The sequence below is a fragment of the Podarcis filfolensis genome (genome assembly GCF_964270895.1).
Source record: "Podarcis filfolensis genome assembly, chromosome: 8".
NCBI classification, from domain to species: Eukaryota; Metazoa; Chordata; class Lepidosauria; order Squamata; family Lacertidae; genus Podarcis; species Podarcis filfolensis.
Window position 1 is genome coordinate 27957153 of NC_139611.1, and position 19644 is coordinate 27976796.

The 19644-nt window shown below is 45.2% G+C and overlaps 1 protein-coding gene across 5 annotated transcripts in view; it reads right to left on the minus strand.

The window, feature by feature from the left end:
• Positions 1-19644, minus strand: part of AJAP1 (adherens junctions associated protein 1) — a 119842-nt gene that overhangs the window by 24580 nt on the left and 75618 nt on the right. For all 5 annotated transcript variants that reach the window (XR_014551655.1, XR_014551656.1, XM_083628853.1 and 2 more), the window contains exon 3: positions 4178-4265. Coding sequence is in view for 3 of the 5 variants with exons in the window: in XM_083628853.1 (XP_083484979.1) it covers positions 4178-4265 (88 nt within the window). In the remaining 2 variants the exon portion in view is untranslated. The remainder of the gene's footprint in view (positions 1-4177; positions 4266-19644) is intronic.

Sequence of the window (19644 nt, forward strand, 5' to 3'; positions counted from 1 at the left end):
CTTCCATACATCACTCTTCTTTTTAGCAAGGTAGATTATTATGAGCTATTTGGTGGCAGCCCATCCTGCATGAGTAGCCTTCCACTCTTGCAGTGCACCTTACCCTTCCTGTTTTCTCCCCCATCCAGAATCTTCTCCAAACAGATATCCAAACCTCTGGTGCTGAATATGAGATTGTAGGCAGGAGGCTGCATGGGAAAGGACACCAGACCCTCCAAGTCTCCCTATTTTCCAAGGACGTCCCTGATTTAGTGAAGCTGTCCCAGTTTCTGAATTGTTTTATTGTGTTTTTATATAGGTTGGAAGCTGCCCAGAGTGGCTGGGGCAACCCAGTAAGATGCGTGGGGCATAAATAGTAAAATTATCATTATGGAATGGGATGTCCCTATTTTCATCAGAGAAATGCCGGAGGGCATGGGAGAGGAGTGGGGAGTTACACTTTGCAAGCAGGGGTCTGTTGCATGAGCAGAATCACAGCATTGGATATGAGTCATGGTGACTGACCCAAGTTAGCTTCATGGCTGAGAAGGATTTGAACTGTAGAATCACAAAACTGTAGAGTTGGGCTGAACTCCAAAGGTCATCGAGCCCAACCCTCTGTGATGCAGGAATCACAGCTAAGGAATCCCTGACAGATGGCCACCCAACCGCTCTTTAAAAACTTCCAATGAAGGAGAGTCTACCACCTTTCAAGAGAGAACATCCCACTGGTGAACAGCTCTCACCACCAGAAAGTTCTTCCTAATGTTTAATTGGGATCACCTTTGTTGTAATTTGAATCCAATAGTTCAGGTTCTACCCTCTGAAGCAGCAGTAAACAAGCTTGCTCCATCCTGCATATGGTAGCCCTTCAGTTATGTGCAGATGGCTCTCATATCACCTTTCAGTCTTCTCTTCTCCGGGCTAAACATCCCCTTCTCCTTCAACCATTCCTCATAAGGCTCGGTTTCCAGGCCCTTGTTCATCTTGGTTGCCCTCCTCTGCACACCTTCCAGCTTGTTCATCTTCTTCTTAAACTGTGGGGCCCAAAATTCAGGCCTCAGGGAACTTATATGTGGCAATGTTCTAGGAACACAAAGTGACTTTTTAATTTAGTTGGTTGGTTGTTGTTTTTTCCTGCTGCTGCTTTCCTTATAACATCCAAGTAGGATTTGAGCTCACAGATGCCTTTGATTTGGAAGATGGTTTTTGGGAAAACGCTGGCATGTTTCGCCCTGGGAATTCTCCTTAATCCCTTTTGACAAGCCCAATGGGGGCAGATGGGGCAATGGAGAGCGATCTTCCTGGATGACTTTTCCAATTTACTTGCAGTCTCTTCATCTGATTCAGCCCCCATCACTTGAGGTGAGTGTCAGAACAACCGGGACAAATTATGCCACGGAATGCCACAGGTTTGAAGCTATTAGGGAACATATTTTTCAAGCAGGGAAGAGGCCTGGGAGCAGCCTTGGAGAGAAGGAAAGCTGCACAACCGTCTAACTCCTTTCTTTCTCCCAGAGGTGCATCGCATTATTAGAGTGAGTAAGGCTGACCTCAAAGTAGGTCAGATTGACTAGGAAAATAGGTAACGGCAGCAGTGCCTGGAGCTAAGACGTAACCCATTTTACTATATGCATAGTGGATGTCAGAGAAGAAAGGCCTGCAAATGAGGCTGGATGAAAACAAAAAAGCTTGGAGATGTGAGGCATGTAAAACAGTCTAGTCCTTGCAAGGCATTTAGGTGGAGAGGGGGCTCTCCACTTGAGTGCGGTCATTTCCATTAACTGATTGGGGAAATGCATAAAAAAATTTTTTTAAAAAAACTGGGTACATTTTCCCTGAACTCATTAGAAGCTCAGAGGAGACTGAATCTTGCAAAAGAAAGATGGGGCAATTGTAACAGAAATATAGGGCAAAGCAGCAAGGGAGGGAGGATAATCTGTCCTTGGAGGATGTTGCCCCTTGTGTCTCTGCATGAGTCACTGCTCTGGTCTTGTTTCTTCCCAAACAGGAAAAGAGTCATTTTGCCTCCAGCATTGAATCAGGCACATATGGATATTTTGCTCAACCCCAGTGAGGAGGTGCCATAAAAAAAAGATTGCTCTTAGGGAAGTAAGATAGACACACACCTTGTTCCTGACACAGGGTGTTGCCCTTTAAATCTCTAGCTACTGTAGCTCCTCCACGGGTCCCTTTGCCCGTCTGCATTCCTGTCATGTGCCATCCTCCCTCATATTTTTGTAATGATGAGCAAGCCTCCTGGTGCAGCAGGGCTTTTGCCAGTGCTCCAAGACAAGGCCAGCTGTGTTACTATGTCTGCTTTGCCCAAAATAATAGACCTCATAGAACCGTAGAGTTGGAAGAGGTCACAAGGCAGGGGTTTTTTTTGGGGGGGGGAGAGGGCTTAGCTAGTCCAACACCCTGCAAGGTGGGAATCACAGCTAAGGAATCCCTGACAGATGTCCCCCCCAAACTCTGTTTAAAGGTAAAGGTAAAGGGACCCCTGACCATTAGGTCCAGTTGTGACCTGCTCTGGGGTTGTGGCACTCATCTCACTTTATTGGCCGAGGGAGCTGGCGTACAGCTTCCGGGTCATGTGGCCAGCATGACTAAGCCGCTTCTGGCGAACCAGAGCAGCGCACGGAAACACCGTTTACCTTCCCGCCAGAGCAGTACCTATTTATCTACTTGCACTTTGATGTGCTTTCAAACTGCTAGGTTGGCAGAAGCAGGGACCGACCAATGGGAGCTCACCCCGTCGTGGGGATTCGAACTGCCGACCTTCTGATCGGCAAGCCCTAGGCTCTGTGGTTTAACACACAGCGCCACCCGCATCCCAGAAACTCTTTTTAAAAACCTCCAAGAAGAAGAAGAAGAGGAGGAGGAGGAGGAGGAGGAGGAGGAGGAGGAGGAGGAGGAGTTTGGACTTGATATCCCACCTTTTACTCCCCTTAAGGAGTCTCAAAGCGGCTAACATTCTCCTTTCCCTTCCTCCCTCACAACAAACACTCTGTGAGGTGAGTGGGGCTGAGAGACATCAGAGAAGTGTGACTAGCCCAAGGTCACCCAGCAGCTGCATGTGGAGGAGTGGGGAAGCGAACCCGGTTCATCAGATTACGAGTCCACTGCTCCTAACCACTACACCATGCGGCTCGCAGCTGGTGGTGAAGGAGACTTCACCACCTTTCCACTGCTCTTACTATCAGAAAGTTCTTGCTAACACACATACAAACAACCACCTCACCACCACAAACACCCACCCTTCCTCCCCATTCCTGCATGGCGGTAGGAAGAGTCCATTCTTCCCACCACACTGCCCAGCATATCAGCTCTGGGAACAGTGGTCAAGGAGGAGGCATGCAGTAGGTTCTCAGTGTCTTAGTCTGTAACAATCTGCCCATCAGCTGCTCTGCCCAGTTAATTGGCACTGAGGACAGCTGAGGAGCATTCCCATCTGAGCACTTCAGCCAATCATCTGGGCAGTGGAGTGCAGAATGGGTCGTGGAGGCCACCCTGAAGTCAGTCAAGGGCTGCACAAGGTCTACATCCTTCAGATTGCCCATATGGGTCTTCAGGAAATCAAATCAAAGGGAAGAACGTGTTCTGACCACCCAAAGAGAGGAGGAGTCCACCCCACAATTCCATGCAGGTTGATGCTGAAGGGTGGTCAAAGACTAGGAGACTAGGAAGAGAAATAATGAAAAAACCTTGGTCTGGTCCAGATTTTTGCATTGTCTCATAAGAAAATCAGATGGGCCTGCTGGATCAGGTGAATGGCCCATCTAGTCCAGCATCCTGTTCTCACAGTGGCCAACCAGAGGCCTATAGGAAGCACACCATCATGACCCAAACACAAAAGCACTCTCCCCTCCCTCATTTTCCTGCAACTGCAATACAGAAGCATTCCTGTCTGTGACAGTAGAAGTAGGATATGACCATCATAGCTAGTAGCCTTTCATAGCTTTGTCCTCCATGAATTTGTCCTATCCTCTTTGAAAGCCTTCTTAGTCTTCTTCAAATTAAACAGCCCAAGTCTCATCAAATTTTACTCATAGGACTTGCTTTCCATACCACTGGCTAAGGTTCAGGTTGCAATTGACTCGCCAATAGCCTTAGTAGCCCAGTATCCTCAGCTGCTACACAGTTCCCTCCTTTCAACCCACATACAGGCCAAACTCATGTGGTGGAAGATCCTTACCAATTTTTTAAGACGAGCGTCGTTATCAGAGCAGCAATGACCATGATGAGGGAGACGGTGATGGTGATAATCTGATGGACGGCCAGACCTGTAGAGGAAATAAAAATAAAGGGAGAATGGAGATGTATACTGGAAGCAAAAGAAATCTTGAATATGCAGTGAGTGAACCAACCCTCCCCTCTACAAGCACCTAGACCCAAGTGGGAAGGGATGTCCAAGCTTCTACTTGGGCCATCAACAGTGGAGGCTGGTCCATTGTGGTGACACCAGCCTGTCTGTCCTCATGAAAATGGGGCATTTTAAAGGTGGGAGAGGTTGGTTTTTGTCTATTGTTTTATTTCATAATGATATTTTTTAAACTTATTATTCTAAGTTCTTATCTGCCCTCCATCCTAAGGTCCCTGGGTGGGTTAAAACAATTCAAAATACGTCATTGAAGTATAATTTTTTTACTTATTTATTTATCTAACATTCTTATCCTGCCTTTCTCCCAAGATGGGATTCAACGTGGCTTCCACCATTTATTTTCTGCTGCTCATGAGGAACAGCCAAAGGAGCTGGGCACGCTTAGCCTGGAGAAATGAAGACTGGTAGATGATATGAAAGCTATCTTCAGATATCTAAAGGGCCATGCCATGGAAGATGGAGAAAGCTTCTTTTCTGCTGCTGCTGCAGTGCAGGGTCTGAACCAATGGAATAAAAAAAAAATGAAATCACAGCTAAGCATTAAGAATAACTTTCTGGCAGTAAGAGCTGTTTGACAATGGAATAGATGGCCTTTGGAGGGTGCTGGGCTCTTCTTTGTGAGAGGTATTTAAACAGGGGTTGGATAGCCATCTGCCTTGAGCTGTGATTCCTGCAATGCTGTGGGCTGGACTGGATGACACTTGGGGTCCATTTGAACTCTGCAGGTCTATGATTCTATTTTAAAACATCATTATAACATGCAAAAATTTGTGTGTGTGTATATATATGTGTGTGTGTGTGTGTGTGTGTGTGTGTGTAGTTTAAGTGTTAGAAACAGCAGTTTAAAATCCAGTTTGCCATGATAGCAACCCAGCGATCAGCATCATCTGCACCTTCGTTTCCAAAGGCGTGTCTGAACAGGAGGGTCTTAGCCTGCCAGTCGAAGGAAAAGCAAAGAAGACTTAACTCTAGTTTTAGTTTGATCCTGAGCCCCCAAGTGTTTCTTTGTGGCATAAACACAGCATCTGTGCTTCTGTTTGTAATGGACCCTGTGAGTTCAAACCCTGCATCCAGCCTTGCTGAGGCATGGGGGTTGTAGGTGTGCCGTCTATGGGGGCCTTGTCCTCTACAAATTGTTCCAAGAGGGATTCTTCATAGATGAGTATAGACAGAGGGTCCCATGTTGTTGTTGTTTAGTCATTTAGTCGTGTCCGACTCTTCCTGACCCCATGGACCAGAGCACCCCAAGCACGCCTGTCTTCCACTGGCTCCCACAGTTTGGTCAAACTCATATATTTTTAAAAACTTATTTATTGATATTAATTCATAGCTATACAAAAATACAAACCCATTACAACATATCTTTTTTATAATAGAAGAAAAGACAAGAAAGAAAGAAAGAAAGAAAGAAAGAAAGAAAGAAAGAAGAGAAAAGGAAAACCCTTCTTTGGCAGTGCGTTCCAGACTTGATTCCCCCACATTTCGTAAGAAGGAGAAATCCAAGACAGGGTTAGTTCAGAGGAAGCAGGTATCACACTTCGCAGCTTCAAACCAGTCACCCTCTGCAGCTGATGGCTGTTGTGACATGCCTTAACTTCCGAGGATATTTCCTGTGCCATTCAGGCAGAGAAGTGTCATAATAGAGAGCAGCTATTTTGCTACTTGTGTCTTTCTTTGTCTTGCTGCAGAGGGCCACCGTCGGCAAGAGTCATTCATGTTGATTAACTCCTCTCTGGGCCATCAGCGATACTATATGATCAGCTTAACACAGACAATTGGAGCAATCTCAGTCCCAGAGAGCACTAGAGCATTGCCCAATCTTCTACTGCTTAGGTTTTCAGGTAGAAGCTAGCCATTTCAGTTGGATCAAATTGTTACCCACCCCTCAAAAATCTATTCCTCTTCACTGCCATCATTTCCTCTCTCTTTTTCAGATGATACTTATTTTATTTATTTACTGCATTTATATACCAATCCATATCTCCAAGGAGCTCAAGGTGATGGCCATGGTTCTCCTCATCCCTCATTTAATTCCCACAACAACCCTGTGAGGTAGGTTAGGCTGAGAGGCAGTGAGCGACCCCCAAGGTCACATCCAGTGAACATCATGGCTGAGTGGGGATTTGAACCCTGGTCTCTCCTGGTCCTAGCCCAATGCACCGCAACACTCAAAAATAAGACAGCTGCAAGCTGCCTTCTCTCAAGCTCAAACTCGGGACCTTCAGATTATGAGACTGATGCACTTCCTCCTGTGCACAACTTTTATGGATGCTTCTTATGCCTTCTTGCTTTAGTCACATTGATAGTTCCACCCACTTGGTCATCGCAACACTGTGTAGTCAGCTGGAGCTGCCTGCATTATGACATACTAAAGGCAAGTGAGGGCAACAGTTTAGGGTAATTGAGGGCCATGGTAAGTGATGTCACTCTCAGTATACCACCTTTTTATTTTTTTTTCTTGCAATGTGTGCTGGGGAAAAGTCACTGAAGAAGGGAAGTGTTTTGTGCAACTGGTGAAATTTTTCTTTCGGTTGTAACTGATAGCTCCCTCTCCTGTTACACAGGTGCAGGAGAGAGTGAAAGGAAGGGTCAGCCGCAGTGATTAGTTGTAAGAAGCCCACAATCAGGACCCAAGTGCAAGAGCACTCCAGGATACCTGAAGAAGCGCCTCCACCCCCATCGTTCTGCCCGGACACTGAGGTCCATCTCTGAGGGCCTTCTGGTGGTTCCCTCACTGCGAGAAGCCAAGTTACAGGGAACCAGACAGAAGGGCCTTCTCGCTAGTGGCACCCACCCTGTGGAACGCCCTCCCACCAGATGTCAAAGAGAACAACTACCAGACTTTTAGAAGACATCTGAAGGCAGCCCTGTTTAGGGAAGCTTTTAATGTTTAACAGACCACTGTCTTTTAATATTTTGTTGGAAGCCACCCAGAGTGGCTGGGGAAACCCAGCCAGATGGGTGGGGTATAAATAATAATATTTTATTATTATTATTATTATTGTTATTGTTGTTGTTGTTATTATTATTATTATTATTATTATTATTATTATTATTATTATTATTATTATCATCATCATCCCTTTCTGTGGTTTCCAGCAACTGATTATCAGAAGTATACAGCCTCCAGCCAAAGTATCATCACCATGACTAGTAGCCACTGATAGCCTTTATGTCCTTGAACTGGTCTAAAGCCACTTCCGAACTGGCGTGGAGGTGGGATTGCGGACCCACACCCTCCCCTGGATTGCAGCCCCCACGAGAATGAGGGAATCCTCGCGCACGTCAGCTCCCTGCCTAGCCAATCGGCTGGTCAGGGAGGTGTGGCCCAGGCTATTTATGCCCGGCGCGCCCGAGGACCACCCTCTCTTCGCCTCTCGTCGCTCCAGCTGATCAGGTTTGGTTTGTATCACGGTGCGTTCGTGGATCGGTTTTTTCCTGCTTTTCTGTTTCTTTCTAGGACCAGTTTTGTTGATTGGTAGGGGTATTGTTATGCAAATGAGGGGCGAAGGAAGTGCCATCACCTTCCCCCAAAGCAAAGGGTAGTCCGGTAAAGGATTCCGGGGGGCGTTGCCCTGTCCGAAGCCTATGGAGGTGAGGGCCTAAGGCACGCTCCCGAGCGGTGACCCTGGGGGAGATCCTAGTTGATGTACATCAGCAGGACTCCACCGGCTGGTGGTTAACCCTCACCGGTCTTCATGCAATCAGGCTGAAGCCGGTTAGCTGATAGGACCAATGCCTAAGCCAATACCGCTCAATTCCTGCAATCAATAAATTTGTGGCCATTTCCCACCCATTAACCTTATATACCGTGTCCTGTGTCTTTATTTCTCAAGGGGAGAGGGGAACTTGCCATGCAATGACTTTCTCTAATAACCATTTGTCTAAACGATGATTTGTCTAAATGACTCAGGCCCCAAATACCTGAGAGACCTCCTCCTTCCCCACAGAGCCTCCCAAGTGCTAAGATTGGCAGAGGGGGCCCTCTTGGTAGCTCTTCCACCATCAGAAGCTCAGGGTGATGATGGCTCAGGAGAGGTGTGTCTGGCACCTTTGTAATTCAGCTTTCAGCAAATGCTGAAGATGCACCTGAGATGGATATCTCTAGGACCCTTGGGAGGTGGTGGACTATCCTTCACAGAAAGTTTCTAAACAGAGGTTGGATAGCCATCTTTCAAAGCTCCTTTAGCTGTGACGCCTGTATTACAAGGGGGTCGGACTCAATGACCCTGTTTTTAATATGGTATAATATTGTGTTTTTATATCTGTGCTGTGTTTTAATTGCTGTGATCTGCCCTGGGATCTTAGGGTGAAGGGTGGATGATAAACTGTAACAAGAAGAGGAAGAACCATAGAGTTGCCCGGATAGCTCAGTCAGTTGAGCACATGACACATAATCTCAAAGTTGTGAGTTCGAGCCCCACATTGGGCAAAAGATTATTGCATTGCAGGAAGTGGATTAGATGTTCCTTGTGGTCCCTTCCAACTATAATTCTATGATATGATACCTAACAATAAGTTCCCAACAGCCCTGGCAATGACTAATACCTACACCACCTAAGCAATTGGGTGATGTTGATAGTATAAGCTGAGATCCCTGCAAATGCCAGCAAGCAGAGATGCCTCTTAGGGAGCACCATGGTCCCTTCTGCCAAGATGCATCACAAGTATCAATCAAAGGCTCAGAGATGCGGATGCTGGCAATCTCATATAATAAAAGCCAAGGTCACCTTTGTTAGCGTGAGTCACTGAGATGACTGCTGCCAAGCTGTTTGGGTAATGATAGCTGCAACGGACTCTTTATTTTCTTGCTCTCCTTCAAGTTGTTTTGTTAGGTCGGGTAGTCTGGAGGAATAACAGGCAACTCAGACACGTACAGAGCATAACACTGTTAGGAATGGGGCTCCAGAGAAGGTAACTACAGTCAGGGGCTACGAGAGCAGAACTGCTGACCACCAGAGAATTTGCCAAGGCCATCAGAGCTCCCTAGCTATCAGGGAAGAAAATAATAATAATTTGGAAAAAAAAGTAGTATTTTCAAAGGGGTTGCTAGGACTTTTCAGCACAAAACTCAGTATTTTCAGCAAAAAGTTCTGGATTCGGAACTCTGATCCAGATTAGGGAACATTTCAGTTCTCTCAGTTTTTCATCTCTACAGCCTTATTTTTTTTTTAAAGATATTTATTGAAATTTTACAGACAAAAGAAAGTTACAGAATAAGAAAAGAAAAATTAAAAAAAATAAAAAGACAAAGAAAAATACAAAATACATGAAAAAATAAAAAACAATTAAAAACAGATCAATCTTTTCATATCTTATATTTCAATTACTTGTTTCCTGACCTCCTCGCACCTCCCTTTTTTGTATTCCAATTCACATAGTTAATTCAGCAAATCCTTTCCCTCTTTGTTTTTATCTTAATTCTATGTCTTAACATATTATAACTTTATATTTTCATCTAATTATCAGTCCATTTTTACATATTCTTTTTAACCTTATTGCTAAAGCCACTTCATTTCAATCCAGCATCATTTTAGCATTCATTAATTTTACAATGTTTCTGCAAATAGTCTTTAAACTCAGCCTTAAATTTACTTCTTCATATTTCTGCAGCCATTTGTGAAATTTCTTTTAAAAAAAAATCCTCCTGAAAATTCATTGGCTTTTCAGTGCAAATTTCTCCTAATGAACAGATTATTATTTTTTTGTCTGAATTTTGTTTTGACAAACTGGCAGATTTTTGCAAGTGATATAGTGCATTTTGAAAGTTGTTTTTTCACAGATACAGTGGTACCTAGGGTTACAACACTTCAGGTTACAGACGCTTCAGGTTACAGACTCTGCTAACCCAGAAATAGTACCTCGGGTTAAGAACTTTGCTTCAGGATGAGAACAGAAATGTGGCGGCAGCGTGGTGGCAGTGGGATGCCCCATTATCTAAAGTGGTACCTCAGGTTAAGAACAGTTTCAGGTTAAGAACGGACCTCCAGAATGAATTAAGTTCTTAACCTGAGGTACCACTGTATCTCCATTGGTATGAATGCTTTCCCCTAATATATGCATTTTTTCAGACATTATTTGGTTGGAACATGGCATGGCAAAAATAAGATACATTCAGGTTTTGAAGGATGGCTGTGTTTCGATTCTAATGTTGTTTTGGAAAGTGCAAAGTTGATAAAATTACCTTTCGATGCAAACTGGATAGCTCAGAAGCAGAGGCAGTGATGCTTCTGAATGCCAGTATCTGGAAGCCACAGGAGGGGAAGAGTGCTCTTGTGCTTGAATCATGCTTGCAGGCTTACCAACACAGAGTGGCCACTGTGAGAATAGGATGCTAGACTTCTTATGCTCCTATGGGTTATGCTCTTCGTCATGACACCACTCCCTGAGCCCACCCAGTTACCACAATGTTTTATATTGTTATGATGATTTAGTGATAGTTCCTTTTTTAAAGTTCTTTAAAAACTTAGTTGTAAATCACCTAAAGCAGGCACGTCCAACTCCCAAGAGACTGCAATCTACTCCCAGTATAAAAACACTGTTGCTGAGCTTTTTTTAGGGGGGAGAAAGCCTATATTTGGGGGGGGGCAAAGTTGTTGAGCTTTTTTTAGGGGGAATCACTCACCTAATACAGCATTGCTACTGTAAACAACCGGACTCCAGTAATAACAGGGCTCGCCACCACAAGTAGAAAAAAAGTAACGCCCATTTGACGCAACACTGATACACGGAGAAAGTGATGGGGGGCAGAGTCTTTCACTGCTTTTCTTTTCTTTCACAGCAATCGCTGTTGGGCATCCCTGACCTAGAGATTGCCCTATATAAAGCAGCTATATAACTAGCACTAATACAAAATTCTACTCAGAGCAGAATGATTTAAATAAATGGAATTCACTAACATTCTGTCATTCTATGATTCTATGAACATGTCCATTAATTTCAATTCTTCTACTCCGATTTGAACTTGGTTGGATAGTACTCAACAACAACAACAACAACAACAACAACAACAACAACAACACTTCCATAAACAGGAGCAGCATACCAGATGCCGTGGGCAAGCAAAAGTGATGACTTCCATCTTCATATTTGTGAACTTCCTAGACACATCTGCTGCCCACTGTTGGGAGCAGGTTACTAGGACTGAATGACAAGATGTACCAGATTGACTGGGGTCCCACTATCAAATATAATTGTTGGTCTCTCGTCAACATTTTGATAGCCTCTCCTCTCTTCCTCTCCCTTCTGGAAACACATACATTAATATATTTTTTACAGCAGCACACTTTGCCTTTTTATCGCTTTAATTGAACATAATGCCAGGAGCAGCCAGCCAGATCAGCAACTGTCCATAAAATCCTCTATTTGTTTCCAAAGCTGAGGGAGGAATGACACGTTCCATCTCAGCCTCATGCCTTTATTTTTTTTTAAAAAAATAATTTTATTAACTGGCCAATCACATCAAATTAAATCACATCACATAAATTCCAAATTACAAAGCCAAATTTTTAAATTTTGTTGGGGGAACCCATACTTCAAGATCCAAAGGGGGATTCAGATCATCTTCTTATTACTGCGTTAATGTCCAAATCAGTCCCAATCAGTCCAAACAAAATTCATAATTCTATCCAGTCTTATCTTGGTGTTTCCACATCATATCTTGTTCATATAATTTCTATTTTTCCTTTACGATCTCTTCTGTTAGTCTCCTTAAGCCAATAAGCAAAATAATAATCCTGTGTGGATTTCCCGTTCCTCCACTAAGTCCAGATGGTTTCCATATATCTCCTTCGTAGATAACATCGCTCTTTCCATCATAAATTTGGCATTTGTCGCTCTTAAGTCCCACCGAGAAGTTGATCCACGATATGTAAACAACTCTATTTCTCTCTTTCTCCTCCCAGACCCAAGAGCTCCAACAATGCCTCCCAAAATGGCGACGGCATTTTTAACTGCGTCATTCCAAAACTCTTAGCTTTCCAGCTTCATCTTGAAACATTGCTTTGGTTCAAAAGTTTATCTCCACACAGCCTTAAATCCACAGCTTAAGTCCTTAGTTTCTGACTCATTAGGGGAGGGGATTCTTGTTAAATCACATAAGAAAAAGGAAGGCAGGTTTTTCCCCCCCCTCCCCCCTCAGTCATACCGTATCTTGACGTATCTTCTCATATTTTATTCTTGTCTTGTTATCAGAGATCTCTTCTGTCAGCAGTCTTTACTCCCCTTTTTCCTTGAAGCATGTGCAATTTAACTCGTCCAAATTGTTTCTTTTGAAGATGCTTGCAACTAGCGGTGCGAATCAGGGATGGCGTCCAGGAGTGCCAGAATCCCACAGGAGGGCTTTGTGCCTAGTGCCCCCACCCCCACAAATTCGGGGGTGGTATAGGGCACAGCAGGCAAGGGCCGTCCCCCCCCCACAATCCTGGGGGGGTTAAGGAGGCTAATTACCCCCATCATAGCCTCCAAATTACCTCGTGTGGGTCGGAGAGATGTTATTGTCAGCCATCTTCCGATGTGCCACCTAGTGGCCCCCTTGCCTTTTTATCGCTTTAATTGAACATAATGCCAGGTGCAGCCAGCCAGATCAGCAACTGTCCATAAAATCCTCTATTTGTTTCCAAAGCTGAGGGAGGAATGACACGTTCCATCTCAGCCTCATGCCTTTAAAGTCTGGCAGCTGCCTATGCCAGTCTCAGCCAGGAGGGAACAATTTGCAAGATTGGAGTTTTGAGCAAAAGGAGAGTGTTTAACTCGACCCTCCGCAACTCCCTCCAGCCCTATATTTACATTGCAAATCCCTTCTGGGTCGAAAACATTTGGAAGGTGGAGGGTAGGATTTGCAGAAGGGGTAATGGCAGACAGGAGAAGGGTCTCTCCACTGCAAATTGCACCCTCCTTGCTCAGTTTTCTCAGGTGGTTTTAAAAGCACAAAGCAGAAATCAAAGGTGTGGTTTTGCGCTACTACAGGGCACAGGGACTCCCAACTCCCATCAGCTATTGCCAGCATGGAGATGGGTCAGGGAATGATGGGAAATGTAGTCCAAAAACATCTGGTAGTCCAACATGCAGAGGACCGCAAGCTGAGCATCTTACCAGTAGTAGTTACTCTCCTGCAATAGACATCTGGTTGGCCATTGTGAGAACAGGATGTTGGGCTAGATAAGCCTTTGGCCAGATCCAGCAGAGCTCTTCTAGTATTCCTAAGGGTTCAGTTTTGGAGAAAGGGCTTATAATGGCAGTGAGGAGCTAGTCACACTAAGGAAAAGCTCTGCTGGATCAGCCTGAATGATTCTTGAGTCTAGCATCCTGTTCTCTCAGTGGCCAACCAGATGCCTCTTCTGGGAAGCCCACAAGCAAGACCCGAATACAAGAGCACTCTCCCCTCCAGTAATTGGGATTCAGAAGCATTACTGCCTTCTCCCCCTAAGCCACCAGTTGTGTTGATGGCCTCAGTGACACATTCACAGCAGTGGAAGTCTGGCTGGTGTCACTCATTCTCCCCTGAATGCCTCTAGAAGGGACAGTAGAAGGGATAGCATTACCCTCTTCTCCCTTCCAGAACTACTGAAGGAGTCAAACTGCAGCCCAACTAAAATGCCTTGGCCCCTTTGTATCAGATACTGAATTGGGAGTTGGGTTTGTGGTTTGCCCTCATAATATGGCCTTAAAATCAGTAAGAGAAAGAACAGAGGTGGTGGGGGGAGGGGTGATGTATTTGCAAACCATTTCCTGCACTGGCTCCCAGTGGAGTACAGGGTCAGGTTTAAGGTGCTGGTTTTGACCTTTAAAGCCCTATGCGGCCTAGGACCCATGTACCTATGGGACCGCCTCTCTTGGTATGCCCCGTGGAGGACCCTAAGTTCCACAAATGACAACATTTTGGAGGTCCCAAGTTGAAGATGGTTAGATTGGTCTCAACTAGGGCCAGGGCCTTTTCAGTACTGGCCCCGACTTGGTGGAACACTCTGTCACAAGAGACTAGGGCCCTGCGGGACTTGACTTCTTTCCGCAGGACCTGCAAGACAGAGCTGTTCTGCCTGGCCTTTGGTTTGGACTTGGTCTGACCCTTATGTTTCCCTTCCTTTATGGTTTTGATCTATGGGCTACTTTTAAAATGAGGCTGCATTTTAAATTGCATTTTAACCTGTATTTTAAATTGGGTCCCCCCCCATTATGTTTTTACTGTAATTTTACTAGTGTTGGCTGCCCTGAGCCCAGCTCTGGCCATGGAGGGTGGGGTATAAATAAAATTTATTATTATTATTATTATTATTATTATTATTATTATTATTATTATTATAAGAAACCATAAGGCAGCTCTAGAGAATGCAAATGTGTGTCTTTTCAGAGAAGGCGTGCAGTTCTGGAAGACATGGAAATGCAGCTTGGCCATTTTGCCATGAGGGCTGGCTTGGGTGTCCCGATGGCTTTGCTCAGCCTCCATGCTTGGAGGCAGTAACACTTCTGAATACCGGTTGCTGGAAACAGCAGGAGGGGAGAGGGCTTTTGTGCTTGAATCCTGCTTCTAGGTTACCCATATGGTTGGCCACTGTGAGAACAGGATGCTGGACTAAATGGGTCATTGGCCTGATCCAGCAGGCTCTTCTTATGTTCTTTCATGGCCATGCCTTTGGCTGCTTGGGATAATTGTTGCTTTAATGCTCTCCCTTTAATGAGATATGGCATTTGCCGCTGTTCCACCAAAAGACCTTCCCCCTGGGAACTGCTGCCCAGGAGCTTGAAAAAGTCGCAGTGGGGAAGATATTGCCTTTCAGCTTCCAAACGGGTGTCCATTTTCCTTCCAGCTCTCAAAGCAACCTAGCAATTTCCTCAAGCTTTCCTCAGTCCATGGAGACTTTAATGAACCACTGAGATAACCACTCTTCTCCTGCTGCCAGGCTACATTAAAACCCCAGTCGGCTAGCAGCTGGACCCTAACTTAGCTTGGAGGTGTTTCTCTGTTTACAGATGAGGCTCTTCCACTCTTGCACTCCAGGGAGTAAATTAAACCAGGAGATTTGACACAGCTTTGAGCCTGGCATGTACCGCGAAAGGCTGCATAAAAAGCAAAAAGGTGTTTCAGAAGTTCTGAGCGTTAACAAGATTTACCTTGAGACATTACTCGTCACTTTGAGAGCTGGATGCATAACTGCAGCATCAATTTGCCTGCCCTGGAGTTCCAGGGACCTTCCACCACCACCATCATCTGTATTAAGAACATAAGAAGAGGTCTGCTTGATCAGGTCAGTGGCCCATCTAGTCCAGTATCCTCTTCTGACAGCAGCCAACCAGATTGCTGTAGGTAGGGTTACCATATTTCAAAAAGCAAAAGTCAAATTCCTGACACCCGCTAAGGTGTTGAGCTGTTGTTTTTTTTAGGAAGATACCAAGATGGTTGAGCTCCCCCCAAAACCTACCCCCCCCAATAGTGATGTTAAACTTTTGGAGCTGTTTTCACTGCTTTTTCCATTCTACAGTGGTACCTCGGGTTAAGTACTTAATTCGTTCCGGAGGTCCGTACTTAACCTGAAACTGTTCTTAACCTGAAGCACCACTTTAGCTAATGCGGCTGCCTGCTGCTGCTGAGCCGCTGGAGCACGATTTCTGTTCTCATCCTGAAGCAAAGTTCTTAACTTGAAGCACTATTTCTGGGTGTTAGCGGAGTCTGTAACCTGAAGCGTATGTAACCTGAAGCATATGTAACCCGAGGTACCACTGTATTGCCATACATCCGGGTTTTCCCTGACATTTTGCGGATTCGGCAAATTCCCCCCAACAGTTTTTACACCCCAAAACCAGGACATGTCAAAACCAGGACGTATGGCAAGCCTAGCTGTAGGAAACCCACAAACAGGACAAGGCCACTCTCCCCTCCTGTGTTTTCCAGCAACTGAAATTCAGAAGCCTTCCTGTCTCCGACCACAGAGGCAGAGCATAGCCATCATGGCCAGTAGCCATCAATAGAATTCTCCACCATGAATTTGTCCAATCCTATTTTGAAGGCATTCAATTTGTACCCACCCAATTCTACACCATGACCCCAAGCACTGGGCCAAACTTTCTGCTGAGCTCTCAATCTGACACCTCCTAATCAGAAGCAGTTATGGAAAACAAACCCCCCTGCTTGTGTTTCCATCACACAACCCTGACTTCTACCCTTACTTTCCCTCTGCTCTTGCTAGGCATGATCCATGCTTTAAAGCTCCATGTCTGAGCATCCCCCCCTTTTTTTTTGCTCCAGAGCTTTCCCTGCAAAAAAGACACTCTTTAAAGCTCAATCGGAGCAAACAGCAATCCATGGACACTGAGCTTTTAAGCACAGACTTGTGCCCGGGAACGGTGGGGCAAAGGGTAAGTGTGGATAAGCCCTTAGATCACTGGTCCTTTTAGCTCTTTTCCTACACTATATTCTCCACACCGACTTGCAGTGGCTCTTCTGGCTTTTGGACAAAAGACCTTCTCAGCCCTACCTGGAGACATAGAATCATAGAATTGTAGAGTTGAAAGGGATCCTGAGGATCATCTAGTCCAACCCCCTGGAATTGAGGAACATGCAGTTGCCTCATACAAGGATCGAACTTGTAGCCTTGGTATTATCAGCATCATACTCTAGCCCAACTGAGTTGTCCAGGCTGAGTGATGGAACCTGGGAATCTTCTGCACGCAAGGCAGATGCTCCACCACTAAGCTATGGGTGCTCCTAACAAGACACAGGAGGCTACTTTGTACCAAGTCATCTAGCTCAGTAATGTCTGCACTGACAGGCAGCATCTCTCCAGGATTCCAACTAGCTGCCTTTTCCTGGCCCCTGCTTGGAGATTTCAGGAGTAGAACATGATACTGCCTGCATGCAAAGCATGTTACTCAGTAACAGCCCTTCCTGTTGCTGCTCCAAGCTCTAAAAGAGAAGAGACTGAAGGTACCCATGATCTTCATTTATGGGAGTGAAAAATATTGCTTCTTCATACTCTCAGGTCAGTGTTCTGATCCCAGAAATAGGTTATTGTGAATTTCCAATAAATTGAAACAACACCACACAAGTTGTTGTAGCAATTCAGCCTATTGGGCGATGGATGTATGGCTTCAAACGCCAGGTGAGACATCACAGTTCTGAATCATAGAGAGAGAGAGGCAGTAAAAGAGAAGAATGGTCCACAAATACCTACTAACCTTAATGATCAGTGCGGGAAGCCTTGCTTGTGATTTCCCCACCAGTGATAGTTCATCATCTTCTCTTTTAATGCCTGAGATAGGAACATAGCTGTCAACTTTTCCCTTTGCTTGCAAGGAATCCTATTTGGAATAAGGGAATTTCCCTTTAAAAAAGGGAAATGTTGACAGCTATGGCTAGGAATGTCTCAGTGGGTGTTCAGATAGGAAACTCCCTCCCTTGGGAAGTGTGACTGAACCCCCACCTTGATGGTCTTTAGACAGCAGTTAAGAGCATCTATCTTCAACCAGGCGTGTGCATGTGTGGTTTAAAAAAAAATGTTGAGTTTCATTGTATTATGGTATGTTGGGGACTACTCTGGGTTCCACTGAGATCAGACTCATCATTATCATGAAGAGTCCAGGGAGGGAAGTTTTAATCTATTCCTTTTCTTATGCTATTTTCACACCATGCATTTTAAAGTGCTACGATACCACTTTAAACTACATGGCTTCCCCCAAAGAATTCTGGGAGCTGTAGTTAGTTAAGGATGTTGAGAACTCCTAGGATATCCCAGGCATAGACAAACTCGGCCCTCCAGATGTTTTGGGACTACAACTCCCATCATCCCTAGCTAACAGGACCAGTGGTCAGGGATGATGGGAGTTGTAGTCCGAAACATCTGGAGGGCCGAGTTTGCCTATGCCTGCGATATCCCTATTCCCCTCCAAGAGCAGCAATCACATACCCTCCAATATTCCTAAGAGGGAAAATAGGAACATTTTTCACTCCCCCCTCCACTGACCCTACTTGGCCTTCTGTTTTTGGTGTTCCCCTCTGCCCCACGGAGTGAGTACCATCACCAATACACCAACGGGACACAGCACACACACCCTCCACCATCCGGGGGGGGGACCTTTAATCCTTATTGTATTGTAGATTTACCAAAAGAAAAATACACACCAATACATAACGGTTATAAAGGGGCAAGATTAGATGCAGATGTACAAAGCATTTAAAAATAAAAATAAATCAAGACTTTTTGTGTGCTCGGCTCCACTCCCCCTTTCTTTCTGCCCAGGGTGGCCTTGCCACCTGCCCCTCAAAACCTGTGTGTCACATGAGGCTGGGCCTTGGCAGCCGCCGCCTCTCCTATTCCTCTCCCACTCTTCAGCAGTCGCTATCAAATTTCTCTTTTACAGGGAGAACATTCAAACAGGAAATCATCCCGGGTGAAGAGATAGCTTTGCTGGACATTTAGCTTGGTTCTCTCACCAGGGCACCACAGATCCCCTTATCTCTTCTTACACTTCTGGGTATCTTCTGGCTGATGCTTCCATTTGAAATCCACACACACCCCAATTTCCCAAGCAGTTATGGAATTCGCTGTCCAGGGATCTTCAGAGCGATGGAGGCAGAACCAGGCATCAATCTATTAGGGGCTGGTCTAAGCCGGCAGCATTAAATGGTCTCCATGTCCACTGTGGAGAAGTATTAGTCAAACTCTAATGATTTACTGTCACTCTCAGTTATGACCCTGGCATCATAATAAAACATCCCTCCATATGTCCCCTGAGCTTCACTACTTAACAACCTGACACTGTAGCACAGGGGTCAGGCCCAGGGGCTTAGTGTGGCCCTCCAGGCATTTTTATCTGGCCCTCAGAAACCTCTACAAGCCACACCCTGCCTCCCAAGACTATGCCCTTCCTCTGTGCCCTCCTAACTGGAGTTTGATCAACTGGAGTTTGCCCTTGAAGTGTGGCAATTCCCCCACGTGTTTGATGGGGTGACATCAGCTGGGGACATATCAACACATGGGGTGGGATTGTCTAGGGGTCCAGCACTTTTGGGAGAGAGTATTCATAGGAATCTCTTAAATGGTGTAACCTCTAGCTTATAAGAGTCATAGAATTGCAAAGTTAGAAGGAACCCCAATGGCCACATAGTCATGCAGTGCAGGAATCACAGCTAAATAGTACCTGATATATGGCAATCCAACCTCTTCTTCAAAACTTCCAACAAAGGAGAGCCCAAGACCTTCCAAGGGAGTCTGTTCCACTGTCAAATAAGTTCTAACTGTCAGAAAGTTCATCATGTTACTAATGCTTGGTACTATTGAATCTGTTTG